The sequence below is a fragment of the Oncorhynchus masou genome, chromosome 28 (assembly GCF_036934945.1).
Source record: "Oncorhynchus masou masou isolate Uvic2021 chromosome 28, UVic_Omas_1.1, whole genome shotgun sequence".
In the NCBI taxonomy this organism is placed as follows: Eukaryota; Metazoa; Chordata; class Actinopteri; order Salmoniformes; family Salmonidae; genus Oncorhynchus; species Oncorhynchus masou.
Genome location: NC_088239.1, coordinates 71,337,632 through 71,357,765, shown reverse-complemented (window position 1 = coordinate 71,357,765; position 20,134 = coordinate 71,337,632). Strand labels below are relative to the sequence as shown.

At 50.9% G+C, this 20,134-nt stretch overlaps 1 protein-coding gene across 7 annotated transcripts in view; it reads left to right on the top strand.

The window, feature by feature from the left end:
• The window catches only part of LOC135518183 (F-BAR domain only protein 2-like), a 102,381-nt gene that overhangs the window by 37,373 nt on the left and 44,874 nt on the right, over nucleotides 1-20,134 (top strand). For all 7 annotated transcript variants that reach the window (XM_064943145.1, XM_064943144.1, XM_064943142.1 and 4 more), the window contains 2 exons: nucleotides 1,256-1,354; nucleotides 11,958-12,054. In XM_064943145.1, coding sequence (XP_064799217.1) covers nucleotides 1,256-1,354; nucleotides 11,958-12,054 — 196 coding nt within the window. The remainder of the gene's footprint in view (nucleotides 1-1,255; nucleotides 1,355-11,957; nucleotides 12,055-20,134) is intronic.

Genomic DNA, 20,134 nt, shown 5'->3' with positions numbered 1-20,134 from the left:
GTGTGTGTTTACCGCTCAGTATTCCATGCTGTGTTATTTCCTCACCAACGGAATCATTGTGGAAAACTCTGATTGGAACCATCTGAACGACTGATTAGATAAACTCTAAATGCAAATCAGACAACAGAATTTGACCGTTCGTATCCTGCACTTTAGCGAGCCACACGGAAAAACTGGTTTGAGTTAGGACAGATTTTCTGTTTTCCCCCAGAGACAACAGCAGTCTATGGCTCCTCTCAAATTCAGCATATGTGAACATGAGTTCTAAACATGGCACACGGGTGCACGTGTCTTCTGTGAAATCATGTGTGTGTGTGTGTGTCGAGTTTGTGTATTGGCCTGGCGGTTGGCCTGGCGGTTGGCCTGGCGGTTGGCCTGGCGGTTGGCCTGGCGGTTGGCCTGGCGGTAAGCTGATGTGAATGTTGGGGTTTACGCAAGTGTGCTCGCCTGTGAATGTACTCTGTGTGTCTCGTGTTTGAGTGTGTACACTAGCTGTGGTAGTGTTTGTTGGAGCAATCATGGATGTTTGTGTGTAAGAGATTGCCTATATCCGTGTGTGTGTGTGTGTGTTTATGCAGTCGGGCACACTCCTCTTCTCTATCCACGCTGTGATTTTCCAGCTTGTGATTATTTATAGTCCTTCTCCTTGGTTTACCCCAAACTCTCCCCAGCCAAGGCTAGCCTTGGATGGGAGTAAACACCATCGTTTAGAGCCCAGACACACACACAGACCGCTCCAGAGCCCAGAGATGAGCCCTGCTCTGTGTATCTCATGGCTGGCCCACCCTGGATAATTAGCACCTTGTGCTGCAGTGGGATCTGTGTGCTGGTGTGCCTTCGTTTCTAGACCACCCAAATAGAGACGACACACAGGAAGGAAGTGGTTAGGGCACAAAGGAGAAGTGTTTCTCTTTTAGGGAAATGTATACATGTGTTTTTATCAATCCAAGACTGATCTTTCCGCCCAGTGTTTCTCCTACATCGGACACTGTGCACATGTTCTGTTGTACACATTGGACTCTCTGAAATCCTTCCCCATGATAGAGCCCAGAGGTTTCCTGGCCTGACCAGAAGCTCTTTGTCCTGATTCAATAGATGACAGCTTATGTCCAGAGTTGTTCCTGATCAGGTCAGGAAAACTCCAGGTCCTAAGTCTACTACTGGCATATTTGTTTTGCTCTGGTTTATGTCTCCTCAGGGGAAATGGATTATGTGCTGCATATGTACTCCTGTATGTTTTCTCTCTGTGTTCCAGAAGTTTCAGGACATCGAGGAGAGCCACATCGTCCACATGAAGGGTATAATTCAGTCATACACACAGTCTGTTGACGAGACACACGTTCAGATCGGAGAGGTGAGTCAACACACACACACTGCACGATGCACACGCAGACGCTCACACACACACACTGCACGATGGCACACGCTCACACACACACTGCACGATGGCAAACGCAGACGCTCACACACACACTGCACGATGCAGATGCTCACACACACACTGCACGATGCACACGCAGACGCTCACACACACACTGCACGATGGCAAACGCAGACGCTCACACGCACACTGCACGATGGCAGACGCTCACACGCACACTGCACGATGGCAGACGCTCACACGCACACTGCACGATGGCAGACGCTCACACGCACACTGCACGATGGCAGACGCTCACACGCACACTGCACGATGGCAGACGCTCACACGCACACTGCACGATGGCAGACGCTCACACGCACACTGCACGATGGCAGACGCTCACACGCACACTGCACGATGGCAGACGCTCACACGCACACTGCACGATGGCAGACGCTCACACGCACACTGCACGATGGCAGACGCTCACACGCACACTGCACGATGGCAGACGCTCACACGCACACTGCACGATGGCAGACGCTCACACGCACACTGCACGATGGCAGACGCTCACACGCACACTGCACGATGGCAGACGCTCACACGCACACTGCACGATGGCAGACGCTCACACGCACACTGCACGATGGCAGACGCTCACACGCACACTGCACGATGGCAGACGCTCACACGCACACTGCACGATGGCAGACGCTCACACGCACACTGCACGATGGCAGACGCTCACACGCACACTGCACGATGGCAGACGCTCACACGCACACTGCACGATGGCAGACGCTCACACGCACACTGCACGATGGCAGACGCTCACACGCACACTGCACGATGGCAGACGCTCACACGCACACTGCACGATGGCAGACGCTCACACGCACACTGCACGATGGCAGACGCTCACACGCACACTGCACGATGGCAGACGCTCACACGCACACTGCACGATGGCAGACGCTCACACGCACACTGCACGATGGCAGACGCACACTGCACACGCACACTGCACGACACTGGCAGACGCTCACACGCACACTGCACGATGGCAGACGCTCACACGCACGATGGCAGACGCTCACACGCACGATGGCAGACGCTCACACGCACGATGGCAGACGCTCACACGCACGATGGCAGACGCTCACACGCACGATGGCAGACGCTCACACGCACGATGGCAGACGCTCACACGCACGATGGCAGACGCTCACACGCACGATGGCAGACGCTCACACGCACGATGGCAGACGCTCACACGCACGATGGCAGACGCTCACACGCACGATGGCAGACGCTCACACGCACGATGGCAGACGCTCACACGCACGATGGCAGACGCTCACACGCACGATGGCAGACGCTCACACGCACACTGCACGCTCACACGCACGATGGCAGACGCTCACACGCACACTGCACGATCACACGCACGATGGCAGACGCTCACACGCACACTGCACGCTCACACGCACGATGGCAGACGCTCACACGCACACTGCACGATGGCAGACGCTCACACGCACACTGCACGATGGCAGACGCTCACACGCACACTGCACGATGGCAGACGCTCACACGCACACTGCACGATGGCAGACGCTCACACGCACACTGCACGATGGCAGACGCTCACACGCACACTGCACGATGGCAGACGCTCACACGCACACTGCACGATGGCAGACGCTCACACGCACACTGCACGATGGCAGACGCTCACACGCACACTGCACGATGGCAGACGCTCACACGCACGATGGCAGACGCTCACACGCACGATGGCAGACGCTCACACGCACGATGGCAGACGCTCACACGCACGATGGCAGACGCTCACACGCACGATGGCAGACGCACACACGCACACTGCACGCTCACACGCACGATGGCAGACGCTCACACGCACGATGGCAGACGCACACACGCACACTGCACGATGGCACACGCAGACGCTCGCGCGCACACACATGGGGCGGGGCGTGTGTCCTGTCCCAGTGCTTAGCTGGTTCACTGTGTGTCAGATGAATTAGTGTAGTCTTTGATCACTAATAGTTTCACTGAGAACCAGGAAGCCTTCCATTCAGCCGTTTATGGCAAACAATTAAAAACTGATCAAAACTCCCTCTCGACCAATTGAAAACACCTTCAACATACAATCAGAGGCACAGCATGCCAACTGACTAGGCATCTCGCTCTGTGTGGATATGTTACTGGACTTTACGGTGTTCTGCTGTACATAACTCACTGATCATTACAATGTTCATCTTTCCACTTCCATCATTATATTATCACTTTTTTTTTTACATCTTTAGTATACATGTTCTCTCATAGATATTGTTCTCTTACAAATATTCTAGATGTTCTAGATGTTTTACTACATGACCGAATAGACAACTAAAAAGAAACTCTGCTCCACTGTGTGTAGTTGCTGCTGCAGTCCCAGCAGTGTCCACAGGGGGAGCCACAGCCCCACTCTCTGCTCTAAAGCTCCAGTGTTACCATGCATCTGAACAGGAGAAAGACATCACTGCCTGTCTGTCTCAAACCCTATTTCCTATTATATGCCCTGGTTTTGACCAGGACCCATAGGGCTCTCTATAGGGAACAGGGTTCCATTTGGCACGCAGCCCATGGTTTAGTGTTAGCCTTGCTGGGCTTTAGTAAAATAGAGCCTAAAGGTGGGTGAGTGCTCTCCCAAACAGCTGGCAAAGAGTGCGCAGGAAGCCCACGTAATGATGAATGCCCTTTTAAACCAGGCTGTGTGAGCAAGCGAGCACCATGCCAAGTAGTAGGAAGGGAGGGGGGACACTGCTTCATCAGTTAGACCACAGACACGCAAACTCGGCCCACACACACACACACACACCGTACACCTAATGTACCAGCACTATAGACTAACAAATATACACTCTGTCAATGTACTGTACACACTCCGACATTGCACTGTACACACACTGTCACTTAAAATAATCCTTATTGTCCAAGCACATCAACACACTTAAATCTGTCTATCCATATCAAATTTGATTTGTCACATGTACTGAACACAACAGGTGTAGACCTTACAATACAAATAGTCTGGGGAGCCATTTGATTAGCTGTTCAGGAGTCTTATAACTTGGGGGTAGAAGCTGTTTAGAATCCTCTTGGATCTAGACTTGGCTCTCCGGTACCCCTGTGCGGTAACAGAGAGAACAATCTATGACTAGGATGGTTGGAGTCTTTGACAATTTTTAGGGCCTTCCTCTGACACCTCCTGGTATAGAGGTCCTGAATGGCAGTGATGCAACCCGTCAGGAAACTCTCGATGGTGCAGCTGTAGAACCTTTTGAGGATCTGAGGACCCATGCCAAATCTTTTCAGTCTCCTGAGGGAGAATAGGTTTTGTTGTGCCCTCTTCATGACTGTCTTGGTATGCTTGGACCATGTTAGTTTGCTGGTGATGTGGACACCAAGGAACTTAAAGCTCTCAACCTGCTCCACTACAGCCCCGTCGATGAGAATGGAGGCGTGCTCTGTCGTCCGCAATCATCTCCTTTGTCTTGATCACATTGAGGGAGAGGTTGATGTTCTTGCACCATACGGTCACGTCTCTGACCTCTAACTTATAGGCTGTTTCATCGCTGTCGGTGATCAGGCCTACCACTGTTGGGTCATCAGCAAACTTAATGATGGTGTTGGAGTTGTGCCTGGCCGTGCAGTCATGAGTCAACAGGGAGTACAGGAGGGGACTGAGCACGCACCTCTGAGGGGCCCCAGTGTTGAGGATCAGCGTGGAGGATGTGTTGTTACCTACCCTTACCACCTGAGGTGTTTAGTCCCAGGGTCCTTAGCTTAGTGATGAGCTTGGAGGGTACTGTGGTGTTGAATGCTGAGCTCTAGTCAATGAATAGCATTCTCACATAGGTGTTCCTTTTGTCCAGGTGGGAAATTTAGTTTGTCTGGTAGGCTTGTGTCACTGGGCATCTCTCGGCTGTGCTTCCCTTTGTAGTCTGTAATAGTTTAAGCCGTGCCACATCCCACGAGCGTCGGAGCCGGTGTAGTACGATTCGATCTTAGTCCTGTATTGACGCTTTGCCTGTTTGTTTCATCGGGGGACATAGCAGGATTTATTATAAGGTTCTGGGTTAGTCCTGCTCCCTGAAAGCGGCAGCTCTACCATTTTAGCTCAGTGCGAATGTTGCCTGTAATCCATGGCTTCTGGTTGGGCTATGTACGTACAGTCATTGTGGGGAAGACGTCCTCGATGCACTTACTGATAAAGCCAGTGACTGATGTGGTGTACTCCTCAATGCCTTCGGAAGAATCCCAGAACATGTTCCAGTCTGTGATAGTAACACAGTCCTGTAGTTTAGCATCTGCTTCATCTGACCACTTTTTTTATAGACCGAGTCACTGGTGCTTCCTGCTTTAATTGTTGCTTTGCCAAATGGAGATTTGCCAAATGGAGGGCGAGGAAGAGCTTTGTACATGTCTCTGTGTGTGAAGTAAAGGTGGTCTGGAATTGTTTTCCCTCTGGTTGTACATTAACATGCTGATAGAAATGAGGTAAAACTGGTTTAAGTTTCCCTGCATTAAAGTCCCCAGGCACTAGGACCGCCACCTCAGGATGAGAATGTTCCTGTTTGCTTACGGCGGAATACAGCTCATTGAGTGAGGTTTTAGTGCCAGCTTCGGTCTGTGGTGGTATGTAGACGGCTACAAAAAATACAGATAAACTCTCTAGGTAGATCTGCAGTCTGCATGGCTCTGCCGTTATCTAGTTAGCCTAGCTCTCTTCTCTCTTGTGTTCTTTCTGCTCTAGTCTGGACATGAATGGAAACCACTAAAGACCACAGCATGAGGGAGGAGAGGAAGTTTAGGGAGAGTGACCTGCATGGGAGTGAGGGAAGAGAACAGGAGGTATAGAGAGAGACCTGCGTGGGAGTGAGCAAAGAGAACAGGAGGTATAGAGAGAGACCTGCGTGGGAGTGAGGGAAGAGAACAGGAGGTATAGAGAGAGACCTGCGTGGGAGTGAGCGAAGAGAACAGGAGGTATAGAGAGAGACCTGCATGGGAGTGAGCGAAGAGAACAGGAGGTATAGAGAGAGACCTGCATGGGAGTGAGCGAAGAGAACAGGAGGTATAGAGAGAGACCTGCATGGGAGTGAGCGAAGAGAACAGGAGGTATAGAGAGACCTGCGTGGGAGTGAGGGAAGAGAACAGGAGGTATAGAGAGACCTGCGTGGGAGTGAGCGAAGAGAACAGGAGGTATAGAGAGACCTGCGTAGCAGTGAGGGAAGAGAACAGGAGGTATAGAGAGACCTGCGTGGGAGTGAGGGAAGAGAACAGGAGGTATAGAGAGACTGCGTGGGAGTGAGGGAAGAGAACAGGAGGTATAGAGAGACCTGCGTGGCAGTGAGGGAAGAGAACAGGAGGTATAGAGAGACCTGCGTGGGAGTGAGGGAAGAGAACAGGAGGTATAGAGAGACCTGCGTGGCAGTGAGGGAAGAGAACAGGAGGTATAGAGAGACCTGCGTGGGAGTGAGGGAAGAGAACAGGAGGTATAGAGAGACTGCGTGGGAGTGAGGGAAGAGAACAGGAGGTATAGAGAGACCTGCGTGGGAGTGAGGGAAGAGAACAGGAGGTATAGAGAGACCTGCGTGGGAGTGAGGGAAGAGAACAGGAGGTATAGAGAGACCTGCGTGGGAGTGAGGGAAGAGAACAGGAGGTATAGAGAGACCTGCGTGGCAGTGAGGGAAGAGAACAGGAGGTATAGAGAGACCTGCGTGGCAGTGAGGGAAGAGAACAGGAGGTATAGAGAGAGACCTGCGTGGCAGTGAGGGAAGAGAACAGGAGGTATAGAGAGACCTGCGTGGGAGTGAGGGAAGAGAACACGAGGTATAGAGAGAGACCTGCATGGGAGTGAGCGAAGAGAACAGGAGGTATAGAGAGAGACCTGCATGGGAGTGAGCGAAGAGAACAGGAGGTATAGAGAGAGACCTGCGTGGGAGTGAGCGAAGAGAACAGGAGGTATAGAGAGAGACCTGCATGGGAGTGAGCGAAGAGAACAGGAGGTATAGAGAGACCTGCGTGGGAGTGAGGGAAGAGAACAGGAGGTATAGAGAGACCTGCGTGGGAGTGAGGGAAGAGAACAGGAGGTATAGAGAGACCTGCGAAGAGGCGGAGGAGAGGGGGAAGAGGCGGAGGAGAGGGGGAAGAGGCGGAGGAGAGGGGGAAGAGGCGGAGGAGAGGGGGAAGAGGCGGAGGAGAGGGGCGGAGGAGAGGGGGCGGAGGAGAGGGGGCGGAGGAGAGGGGGAAGAGGCGGGAGGCAGGGAAGACTGGGGGGAAGAGACGTTGGGGGGAAGAGACGTTGGGGGGAAGAGACGTGAGGCGGAGGAGAGGGGGAAGAGGCGGGGAAGAGGCGGAGGAGAGGGGGAAGAGGCGGAGGAGAGGGGGAAGAGGCGGAGGAGAGGGGGAAGAGGGGGAAGAGGCGGGAGGCAGAGGAGAGGCGGAAGAGGCGGAGGAGAGGGGGAAGAGGGGAAGAGGCGGGAGGCAGAGGAGAGGCGGAAGAGACGGAAGAGGCGGAGGAGAGGGGTAAGAGGCGGGAGGCGGAGGAGAGGGGTAAGAGGCGGGAGGCGGAGGAGAGGGGGAGGAGGCGGAGGAGAGGGGGAGGAGGCGGAGGAGAGGGGGAGGAGAGGGGAGGAGGCGGAGGAGAGGGGGAAGAGGCGGGAGGCGAAGGAGAGGGGGAAGATGCGGGAGGAGAGGGAGGAGAGGGGGAAGAGGCGGAGGAGAGGGGGAAGAGGCGGAGGAGAGGGAGAGGGGAGGGGAGGAGAGGGGGAGGAGAGGGGGCGGAGGAGAGGGGGAAGAGGGGAGGAGAGGAAGATGCGGGAGGAGAGGGAGGAGAGGGGGAAGAGGCGGAGGAGAGGGGGAAGAGGCGGAGGAGAGGGAAGAGGCGGAGGAGAGGGAAGAGGCGGAGGAGAGGGAAGGGGCGGAGGAGAGGGGGCGGAGGAGAGGGGGCGGAGGAGAGGGGGCGGAGGAGAGGGAAGAGGCGGAGGAGAGGGGGCGGAGGAGAGGGGGAAGGGGCGGAGGAGAGGGGGAAGAGGCGGAGGAGAGGGGGAAGAGGCGGGGAAGAGGCGGAGGAGAGGGGGAAGAGGCGGAGGAGAGGGAAGAGGCGGAGGAGAGGGGGCGGAGGAGAGGGGGCGGAGGAGAGGGGGAAGAGGCGGAGGAGAGGGGCGGAGGAGAGGGGGAAGGGGCGGAGGAGAGGGGGCGGGGAGAGGGGGAAGAGCGGAGGAGAGGGGGCGGAGGAGAGGGGGAAGGGGCGGAGGAGAGGGGGAAGGGGCGGAGGAGAGGGGGAAGAGGCGGAGGAGAGGGGGAAGAGGCGGAGGAGAGGGGGAAGAGGCGGAAGAGGCGGGAAGAGGCGTAGGGAGAGGGGGAAGAGGCGGGAGGCAGAGGAGAGGGGTAAGAGGCGGAGGAGAGGGGTAAGAGGCGGAGGAGAGGGGTAAGAGGCGGGAGGCAGGGAAGACTGGGGGGAAGAGGCGGGAGGCGGAGGAGAGGGGGAAGAGGCGGGAGGCGGAGCAGAGGGGGAAGAGGCGGGAGGCGGAGGAGAGGGGGAAGAGGCGGGAGGCGGAGGAGAGGGGGAAGAGGCGGGAGGCGGAGGAGAGGGGAAGAGGCGGGAGGCGGAGGAGAGGGGGAGGCGGGAGGCGGAGGAGAGGGGAAGAGGCGGGAGGCGGGGGAAGAGGCGGAGGAGAGGGGGAAGGGCGGAGGAGAGGGGGAAGAGGCGGAGGAGAGGGGGAAGAGGAGAGGGGGAAGAGGAGAGGGGGAAGAGGCGGAGGAGAGGGGGCGGAGGAGAGGGGGAAGAGGCGGAGGAGAGGCGGAAGAGGCGGGGAGGGGGAGGAGAGGGGGAAGAGGGGGAGGCGAAGGAGAGGGGGAAGATGCGGGAGGCGGAGGAAGATGCGGGAGGAGAGGGAGGAGAGGGGGAAGAGGCGGAGGAGAGGGGGAAGAGGCGGAGGAGAGGGGGAAGAGGCGGAGGAGAGGGGGAAGAGGAGGGGGGAAGAGGCGGAGGAGAGGGGGCGGAGGAGAGGGGGAAGAGGCGGAGGAGAGGGGGAAGAGGCGGAGGAGAGGGGGAAGAGGCGGAGGAGAGGCGGAGGAGAGGGGGAAGAGGCGGAGGAGAGGGGGAAGAGGCGGAGGAGAGGGGGAAGAGGCGGAGGAGAGGGGGAAGAGGGGGAAGAGGCGGGAGGCAGAGGAGAGGGGGAAGAGACGGAAGAGGCGGAGGAGAGGGGGAAGAGGGGGGAGGCAGAGGAGAGGGGGAAGAGACGGAAGAGGCGGAGGAGAGGGGAAGAGGCGGAGGAGAGGGGGAAGAGGCGGAGGAGAGGGGGAAGAGGCGGGAGGCGGAGGAGCGGGGGAAGAGGCGGGAGGCCGAGGAGCTGGAGAAGGGGGAAATGGGTGGTGGGGGGGGGGGGGGAAGAGGAGAGGGAAAGGAGAAAAGAGGAGGAACAGGAGGGTGGAGAGAGGTATGAAAGGGGTGGAGAGAGGTATGAGCGAGGTATGAAAGGGGTGGAGAGAGGTATGAAAGGGGTGGAGAGAGGTATGAAAGGGGTGGAGAGAGGTATGAAAGGGGTGGAGAGAGGTATGAAAGGGGTGGAGAGAGGTATGAAAGGGGTGGAGAGAGGTATGAAAGGGGTGGAGAGAGGGATGAAAGAGGGTGGAGAGAGGGATGAAAGAGGGTGGAGAGAGGGATGAAAGAGGGTGGAGAGAGGGATGAAAGAGGGTGGAGAGAGGGATGAAAGAGGGTGGAGAGAGGGATGAAAGAAGGTGGAGAGAGGTAGGAAAAGAGGTGGGGGAGGAGGAGGAGGAACAGGAGAGAGGGAAAGTAAAGAGACTGCATGGAGCCAAGAGAGGTTATCTAACCACATACTCCTCTCAGAGGAGTATGTGGTTGTCTTTAGCTCAGCTGGTGAGGCATGGTACTTGCAACGCCAGGATAGTGGGTTTGATTCCTGGGACCACCCTTAGTGCAGAATGTGGATCAAAACATCTTCTAAATGGCATATATTATTATATTCTATTTATTTATATTAGAATGTATATAATTTAACTGAAAGTAATATTATTATTATTCTGGTTTAAAATCTTTACGACAATATGCCTACCTGCTGAGCAGAGTCACTGCAGGTGTGTGTGTGTTTTTGTGCATCTGTAAAAAATCACTGCGGGTTGGAGTAGTTGTGTCTGTCTGGGTGTGTGTGAGACACGCAGGCAGGTGATGACATCACTCCACGTTCCCTCATGGCAGCAGGATGCAGCACCTGACAGATTGGTTGTGCTGGAGTGAGCATTCTACCTTGCCACGGCAGCCCACGCCCAACCCCCATCCCCCTGTGAAGCGTAGGGGGCTAATGCACCTTGCCTTGCTGGAGGGTTTGGGGGAGCTGCCACTGTGTGTTTTTATGATAGTGAGTGGACATACTGTAAACACAACAGCGTATCACGCACATCTGAATCGTTTGGCGAGATGGCACTGCCAGTCGGTCCCTGTTTGTCATCTATCTGGTCCCTCTCCCCCGACAGACTCACACTCTGACACACACGCCACTAACATCCAAAGTAAACAAACACCATCCTTCCCGTGATAGCACCCAGAGGGCATCAGGAGGCCGCTCTGTCCACAACAATAAAACCATACCATTATGTAAGCCAGTCTCCACAGGGCTTAGAGACACATTGTACAGAGAATAGTTTGTAGTAAAGTAGTCTAGTCCTTTAGGGGCTCCTGAGTGGCGCAGTGGTCTAAGGCACTGCATCTCAGTGCTAGAGGCGTCACTACAGACCCTGGTTTGATTCCAGGCAGTATCACAACCGGCTGTGATTGGGAGTCCCATAGGGTGGCGCACAATTGGCCCAGCGTCGTCTGGGGTAGGCTGTCATTGTAAATAAGAATTTGTTCTTAACTGACTTAACTAGTTAAATAAAGGTTAAATAAATTTTTTAGAGGGAGTATACAGTGAAAAGCACAAAGCCGTATTGCATTTGTCAACCCTCCTGAGTATTCTAAAAACGAGGCACCCAGAGAGCAGTCCCCAAGGACATGAGCTGTCACTCACACACACACACACACACACACACACACACACACACACACACACACACACTGCGCCATGTTTTAATCACAGAAGTACCTCCCAGTGGTCCTACCACATTGTGATTCCTCAATGGACTCAATGACTGTCCAGCAGCTCAGCCCAGCAGCTCAGCCCAGCAGCTCAGCCCAGCACAGTGACTGTCAGACCAGCCCAGTGACTCAGACCAGCCCACAGCACCAGAGAGAAGGGAGAGGGCCCTAGGCGCACCAGTTAAAGTGTGTCTGATTCCAAGTGTCTGCCATCAGTTCTTCTTTCTTTAATGTAGGCTAATCCATTCTGATGCCTCACTGTACTGATGCCAAACCTGGGTCAAATACGTCAGAATGCTTGAGCTACACTTGATTTACTGCAGTTTGCCCTGTACAATGGAACCAATGGAATCATCCCAAAAGTGCAACCCCAAGTTAAACGAAGCGCACCTCATGACCCTGTTTGTTGTTGTTCCTCTGCAGGTCCGTATAGAGTTTGAGAGGAACATGGAGAACACCTCTGTGGAGGGCTTGATACAGAAACTGTCTGACAGTAAAGGAACGGGCAAAGAGAGACCAGGTAAGATTCCCCATACGAACAGACACACCTGCCACATCACGTCTACAGATCAATGTATTACACATGTGCTAATGTGTATGACTGGTGAAGCACTTCAGTGGTTAGCGGCAACTTATGTAATTGTAAATCACATTGTAGGATTTTGAATGAATTTATTTGCAAATTATGGTGGAAAATAAGTATTTGGTCAATAACAAAAGTTTATCTCAATACTTTGTCATTGCCATCAAAGGGTATATAACAGAGGTCAAACGTTTTCTGTAAGTCTTCACAAGGTTTTCACACACTGTTGCTGGTATTTTGGCCAATTCCTCATTGCAGATATCCTCTAGAGCAGTGATGTTTTGGGGCTGTTGCTGGGCAACACAGACTTTCAACTCCCTCCAAAGATTTTCTATGGGGTTGAGATCTGGAGACTGGCTAGGCCACTCCAGGACCTTGAAATGCTTCCTACAAAGCCACTCCTTCTTTGCCCGGGCGGTATGTTTGGGATCATTGTCATGCCGAAAGACCCAGCCATGTTTCATCTTCAATGCCCTTGCTGATGGAAGGATTTTTTCAAAATCTCACGATACATGGCCCCATTCATTCTTTCCTTCACACGGATCAGTCGTCCTGGTCCCTTTGCAGAAAAACAGCCCCAAACCATGATGTTTCCACCACCATGCTTCACAGTAGGTTTGGTGTTCTTTGGATGCAACTCAGCATTCTTTGTCCTCCAAACACGACGAGTTGAGTTTTTACCAAAAAGTTGTATTTTGGTTTTATCTGACCATATTCTCCCAATCTTCTTCTGGATCATCCAAATGCTCTCTAGCAAACTTCAGACGGGCCTGGACATGTACTGGCTTAAGCAGGGGGACACGTCTGGCACTGCAGGATTTGAGTCCCTGGCGGCGTAGTGTGTTACTGATGGTAGGCTTTGTTACTTTGGTCCCAGCTTTCTGCAGGTCATTCATTAGGTCCCCCCGTGTGGTTCTGGGATTTTTGCTCACCGTTCTTCTGATCATTTTGCGTGGAGCCCCAGATCAAGGGAGATTATCAGTGGTCTTGTATGTTTTCCATTTCCTAATATTTGCTCCCACAGTTGATTTTTTTCAAACCAAGCTGCTTACCTTTTGCAGATTCAGTCTTCCCAGCCTGGTGAAGGTCTACAATTTTTTTTTCTGGTGTCCATTGACAGCTCTTTGGTCTTGGCCATAGTGGAGTTTGGAGTGTGACTGTTTGAGGTTTTGGACAGGTGTCTTTTATACTGATAACAAGTTCAAACAGGTACAATTAATACAGGTAACGAGTGGAGGACAGAGGAGCCTCTTAAAGAAGAAGTTACAGGTCTGTGAGAGCCAGAATTCTTGCTTGTTTGTAGGTGACCAAATACTTATTTTCCACCATAATTTGCAAATAAATTAATTAAAAATCCTAGTGTGATTTTTCTGGATTTTTGTCCTCATTTTGTCTGTCATAGTTGAAGTGTACCTATGATGAAAAGTACAGGCCTCATCTTTTTAAGTGGGAGAACTTGCACAATTGGTGGCTGACTAAATACATTTTTGCCCCACTGTACCTACTCCTTCAATATGCCTGAATCTGACCCTGTATGAGTGGTTACTTAGGGTAACTTTCTTTAAAGTGACTTCTTGTCTTTAAGATGGGGACAGGCCTATAAGAGAGATTTAGCCAATGAGAGAGCAGTAACAAAAGGTGGTAGAAGGCCATCAGACTCGGTAGCTGTAATCTGCTGTAAAGGTAGGCAGGTCAGGCCGGACATTCCAGTTAGCATGTGACACCATGCAGGCCAGTACAGGGTCAGGGCGGCTTTGCTATACACACTGACGCGCATGCATACACACTGACGCGCATGCATACACACTGACGCGCATGCATACACACTGACGCACATGCATACACACTGACGCGCATGCATACACACACAAACACACTCTTTGCTGTGTTTAGGCTACAGACTGAACAGGGCAGCCAGAAGCGAGCTCTTTTGGGGATCAAGAGCTCAACAGTGACTCTGTGTAAACTATGACATGCTACGGTAAGCAAGAGAAATCTTACAATATATATAGTGTTTTCCATTGTGGCTTTCCCTGGGGCTTGCAGCCCATCACATCAGGTAGGCAACACAAAGGGGTGTGTTTGTGTGTATACAAACGGTGACCCCTGACCCCTGTGTCCAGATGGGGCGTCTGAACAGCGCCGGCCTTCATTTGTTTTGACAGCAGAATTAATTGAGGGCTGAAAGCAGTTGTAGAATTCCTCCCCGTATCAAGCTGTTCATTAGAGATCTCACCGCGGCCTAGGCCGTGTCATAACAATAACCTGCCTGTCCCTTGATGAAATAGCTGAACGGATGGCCGATCCTGTGCCTTTAGAGAGAGAGAGGTTGAATAAACTTTCTACCATAGAAACAGTCTCAAAGTGACACGCTGCTAGGCAGGGGGGTTCGTAGTGTTCACTGATATCCAGCTGAGCTGTCAACTGGCAGCGAGCCAGACACGCAAACCCCTCCGCCCCTCTCCCTCTTCCTCTCTCTTTCCCGCTCCGAGCTCCATGTGAAGCATATGCAATTTAAAAAGCCATCCTCCGCTCATGCGTGACTGTATGCTTCCCTCACAGAGAGAGGAATAAGATAAAAGAACCTCTACATAAACAGTCATCTGTCTGTTTATGAAATGTTTAAACAGATCCTAATGCCAACAGTGCAGATGTAGGTAAGATTGGCATGTCTGGTGTAGGTTTTTTGCTGTAGTCAGTGTGTGTAAATATTGTCAGATGTGGGATGCTGTCAGCGAAAGGTTCCTGCCCTGTGCTTACATTTTAGTTGTCCGTTTTGGTCAGTTTTCATGTGGAGGAGCCTAACTATGGTCTTCAGACATTATTATTCAAATAGGTTTATTATTATGGTGTTAGAATTGGTGATTATGGGCATTTAGCAACACCAGCAACTGCTGATTACTGTAGGAGGTTATGGTTCCCTCTTCACTTAGCTTTGACAACAAGCAGGTATAGTTAACTGTGTGGATTAGGGATGGAGCAGTGGGCAGGTCTCTCTCTCGCTCGATCTCGTTCTCTCGTGAACTAGTTATTTGATGAGCGTGGAATTCTTTTTTAATTGGAACGGAACACGCGCACACAAACAGCAGTCACATCAGTGTGTGTTCGCCGGCGGTGAAAAGCTAACCGGAGAGGGCCTGATATTGTAGAGTAGATTGGTGTACTTTATCGACGTCACTTGGTGTACTTTATCGACGTCACTTGGTGTACTTTATCGACGTCACTTGGTGTACTTTATCGACGTCACTTGGTGTACTTTATCGACGTCACTTGGTGTACTTTATCGACGTCACTTGGTGTACTTTATCGACGTCACTTGGTGTACTTTTTTGACGTCACTTGGTGTACTTTTTTGACGTCACTTGGTGTACTTTTTTGACGTCACTTGGTGTACTTTTTTGACGTCACTTGGTGTACTTTTTTGACGTCACTTGGTGTACTTTTTTGACGTCACTTGGTGTACTTTTTTGACGTCACTTGGTGTACTTTTTTGACGTCACTTGGTGTACTTTTTTGACGTCACTTGGTGTACTTTATCGACGTCACTTGGTGTACTTTATCGACGTCACTTGGTGTACTTTATCGACGTCACTTGGTGTACTTTATCGACGTCACTTGGTGTACTTTATCGACGTCACTTGGTGTACTTTATCGACGTCACTTGGTGTACTTTATCGACGTCACTTGGTGTACTTTTTGGTGTACTTTATCGACGTCACTTGGTGTACTTTATCGACGTCACTTGGTGTACTTTATCGACGTCACTTGGTGTACTTTATCGACGTCACTTGGTGTACTTTATCGACGTCACTTGGTGTACTTTATCGACGTCACTTGGTGTACTTTATCGACGTCACTTGGTGTACTTTATCGACGTCACTTGGTGTACTTTATCGACGTCACTTGGTGTACTTTATCGACGTCACTTGGTGTACTTTATCGACGTCACTTGGTGTACTTTATCGACGTCACTTGGTGTACTTTTTCGACGTCACTGATGCGTGCCTCTCGTGACTTACCGCTTCCCTGAGCTTCTCCAAGCGCTGCACATGTCGAACGATGCATTATGCCCACAACTGACATTCTCTGGTGAAGATTGCATCCAACTGCTGTTGCCATATACACTGCACTAACATATCATTAGCTTTGTTTTTTCAGGTCAAGACATTTTAGTGCCAAGGAAATAAAATCTTGCCCGAGGCTGGCCTACCCTCTCTTCCCTTCCTCCATGGTCTGCCATGGAGGGAGACGTCGTGCCCTGGTCGTGCTGTGCCCTGGTCATGCATTAGCTTTTAAGAAGATAAACGCTCAAAAGGGAACTTGGAACAGATCTGTGTTGTGATGAAGAGGCTGTGTATTCACAGAACCCCTAGCTTTCTATATCAACAGACAGAATAAATAACGTAGTTAACAAAATAATATTAATTCCATGTATTTTATAGACAATACCACTCTAACCGTGTATTCAGAGGAATTGATTTATTACTCATTGATTTATTCCTCTATTTTTATGTTTTCACTTAAAACAAAGTGAAAGTCATAATTTCACACTCATCATCTTCCTATCTTTACTTATAATAGCCATGAGACAATGGCTTTTCTAACCATTGATTGACACGTATATTCATCCTGAGTGTTGCTCTTGGTTTTTCCGCTGCTCTTTCAGTAGCGTGTTTGTATATATGTGTGTGTGTGTTTGCGTGTCTGTGATAATGCATATCCATCCCTATGAAAACCCCTCGTTAATGTGTTCTCCAGACGCTCTCGAAGCGAGGCATTCCAAGTGCAAGAGCTCCGAGGTAAATATGTAGAATTGATGAACATTAAATTAAGCATGATCTTTGTTGTTTTTCTTTAGGTTCTTTCTCAATTTCTATATAAATAATTGTGTTTGTTCTTGTGAAAATCAGTGTCTGGTTCGGCTCCAGATTAGACCAAGGGCATTCCTCCCAGCAGATTTGGCAATTTCTTGTTTTTAAAACATATCTATTTATTAAATTATCATTATGCATTATCATTGTGTTGGAAAGATTGAGATGGCACCAGCTCACAAGCTCTGTGTGTTTACTCAGAGTGTAGTGTAGCCGTGTGTGTGTGTGTGTGTGTGTGTGTGTGTGTGTGTGTTTTACTCAGTGTGTGTTTACTCAGAGTGTAGTGTAGCCTTGTGTGTGTGTGTGTGTGTGTGTGTGTGTGGCCTTATGAGCCATTCTGTGTACTGAAGGGCAGGTCAGGTCAGTGGGTTCTGTCTGCCCATCTGGCATAGTTTGAATGCCAGGTGCCATTTTATTTGATTGGTTGTTTTAGAGCGGTTTGGTCTCTGTTGTGCAGGTTTACAGTAGGCCTATGTAGAACTTAAATTCTGTCTCTGTGATCTGTGTCCGTCCATGAGAAAGTGTATGTGAGAGAGAGAGGAAGTGACTGAGGAATAGTTTGTGTGTGGAACATGCTGTAGTGTGTGTGTGTGAGAGAGGAAGTGACTGAGGAATAGTTTGTGTGTGGAACATGCTTGTAGTGTGTGTGTGAGAGAGAGGAAGTGACTGAGGAATAGTGTGTGTGTGGAACATGCTTGTAGTGTGTGTGTGAGAGAGAGGAAGTGACTGAGGAATAGTGTGTGTGTGGAACATGCTGTAGTGTGTGTGTGAGAGAGAGGAAGTGACTGAGGAATACTGTGTGTGTGGAACATGCTGTAGTGTGTGAGAGAGAGAGGAAGTGACTGAGGAATAGTGTGTGTGTGGAACATGCTGTAGTGTGTGTGTGAGAGAGGAAGTGACTGAGGAATAGTGTGTGTGTGGAACATGCTTGTAGTGTGTGTGTGTGAGAGAGGAAGTGACTGAGGAATAGTTTGTGTGTGGAACATGCTGTAGTGTGTGTGTGTGAGAGAGGAAGTGACTGAGGAATAGTTTGTGTGTGGAACATGCTGTAGTGTGTGTGTGTGAGAGAGGAAGTGACTGAGGAATAGTTTGTGTGGGGAACATGCTGTAGTGTGTGTGTGTGTGTGTGTGTGTGTGAGAGAGAGAGACAGTTTGTGTGTGGAACATGCTGGTGTGTGTGTGTGAGAGAGGGAGAGAGGAAGTGACTGAGGAATAGTTTGTGTGTGGAACATGCTTGTAGTGTGTGTGTGTGAGAGAGGAAGTGACTGAGGAATAGTTTGTGTGTGGAACATGCTGTAGTGTGTGTGTGTGAGAGAGGAAGTGACTGAGGAATAGTTTGTGTGTGGAACATGCTGTAGTGTGTGTGTGTGAGAGAGGAAGTGACTGAGGAATAGTTTGTGTGTGGAACATGCTGTAGTGTGTGTGTGAGAGAGGAAGTGACTGAGGAATAGTTTGTGTGGGGAACATGCTGTAGTGTGTGTGTGTGTGTGAGAGAGAGAGACAGTTTGTGTGTGGAACATGCTGGTGTGTGTGTGTGAGAGAGGGAGAGAGGAAGTGACTGAGGAATAGTTTGTGTGTGGAACATGCTGTAGTGTGTGTGAGAGAGGAAGTGACTGAGGAATAGTGTGTGTGTGGAACATGCTGTAGTGTGTGAGAGAGAGAGGAAGTGACTGAGGAATAGTGTGTGTGTGGAACATGCTGTAGTGTGTGAGAGAGAGAGGAAGTGACTGAGGAATAGTGTGTGTGTGGAACATGCTGTAGTGTGTGAGAGAGAGGAAGTGACTGAGGAATAGTGTGTGTGTGGAACATGCTGTAGTGTGTGAGGGAGAGAGGAAGTGACTGAGGAATAGTGTGTGTGTGGAACATGCTGTAGTGTGTGAGAGAGAGGAAGTGACTGAGGAATAGTTTGTGTGTGGAACATGCTGTAGTGTGAGAGAGAGAGGAAGTGACTGAGGAATAGTGTGTGTGTGGAACATGCTGTAATGTGTGAGAGAGAGGAAGTGACTGAGGAATAGTTTGTGTGTGGAACATGCTGTAGTGTGTGAGAGAGAGGGAAGTGACTGAGGAATAGTGTGTGTGTGGAACATGCTGTAGTGTGTGAGAGAGAGGAAGTGACTGAGGAATAGTGTGTGTGTGGAACATGCTGTAGTGTGTGAGAGAGGAAGTGACTGAGGAATAGTGTGTGTGTGGAACATGCTGTAGTGTGTGAGAGAGAGAAGTGACTGAGGAATAGTGTGTGTGTGGAACATGCTGTAGTGTGAGAGAGAGAGGAAGTGACTGAGGAATAGTGTGTGTGTGGAACATGCTGTAGTGTGTGAGAGAGAGGAAGTGACTGAGGAATAGTGTGTGTGTGGAACATGCTGTAGTGTGTGAGAGAGAGGAAGTGACTGAGGAATAGTGTGTGTGTGGAACATGCTGTAGTGTGTGAGAGAGAGGAAGTGACTGAGGAATAGTGTGTGTGTGGAACATGCTGTAGTGTGTGTGAGCGAGAGGAAGTGACTGAGGAATAGTGTGTGTGTGGAACATGCTGTAGTGTGTGAGAGAGAGAGGAAGTGACTGAGGAATAGTGTGTGTGTGGAACATGCTGTAGTGTGTGTGTGAGAGAGGAAGTGACTGAGGAATAGTGTGTGTGTGGAACATGCTGTAGTGTGTGTGTGTGTGAGAGAGAGAGAGAGACAGTTTGTGTGTGGAACATGCTGGTGTGTGTGTGTGAGAGAGGGAGAGAGAGGAAGTGACTGAGGAATAGTGTGTGTGTGGAACATGCTGTGGTGTGTGTGTGTGAGAGAGGAAGTGACTGAGGAATAGTGTGTGTGTGGAACATGCTGTAGTGTGTGAGAGAGAGGAAGTGACTGAGGAATAGTGTGCGTGTGGAACATGCTGTAGTGTGTGAGAGAGAGAGGAAGTGACTGAGGAATAGTTTGTGTGTGGAACATGCTGTAGTGTGTGTGTGTGTGAGAGGAAGTGACTGAGGAATAGTGTGTGTGTGGAACATGCTGTAGTGTGTGTGTGTGTGCTGCACTACAGTGTATCTTATGTGCTGTAGTATTTTCCCCTGGTTCAGGATAGAGTCACATCTTGCTGATGGCTACCAGACACTGTGTTGACTCTGCCATTGACCCTGTCTGCCCTCTGGGTTCAGCAGAGAC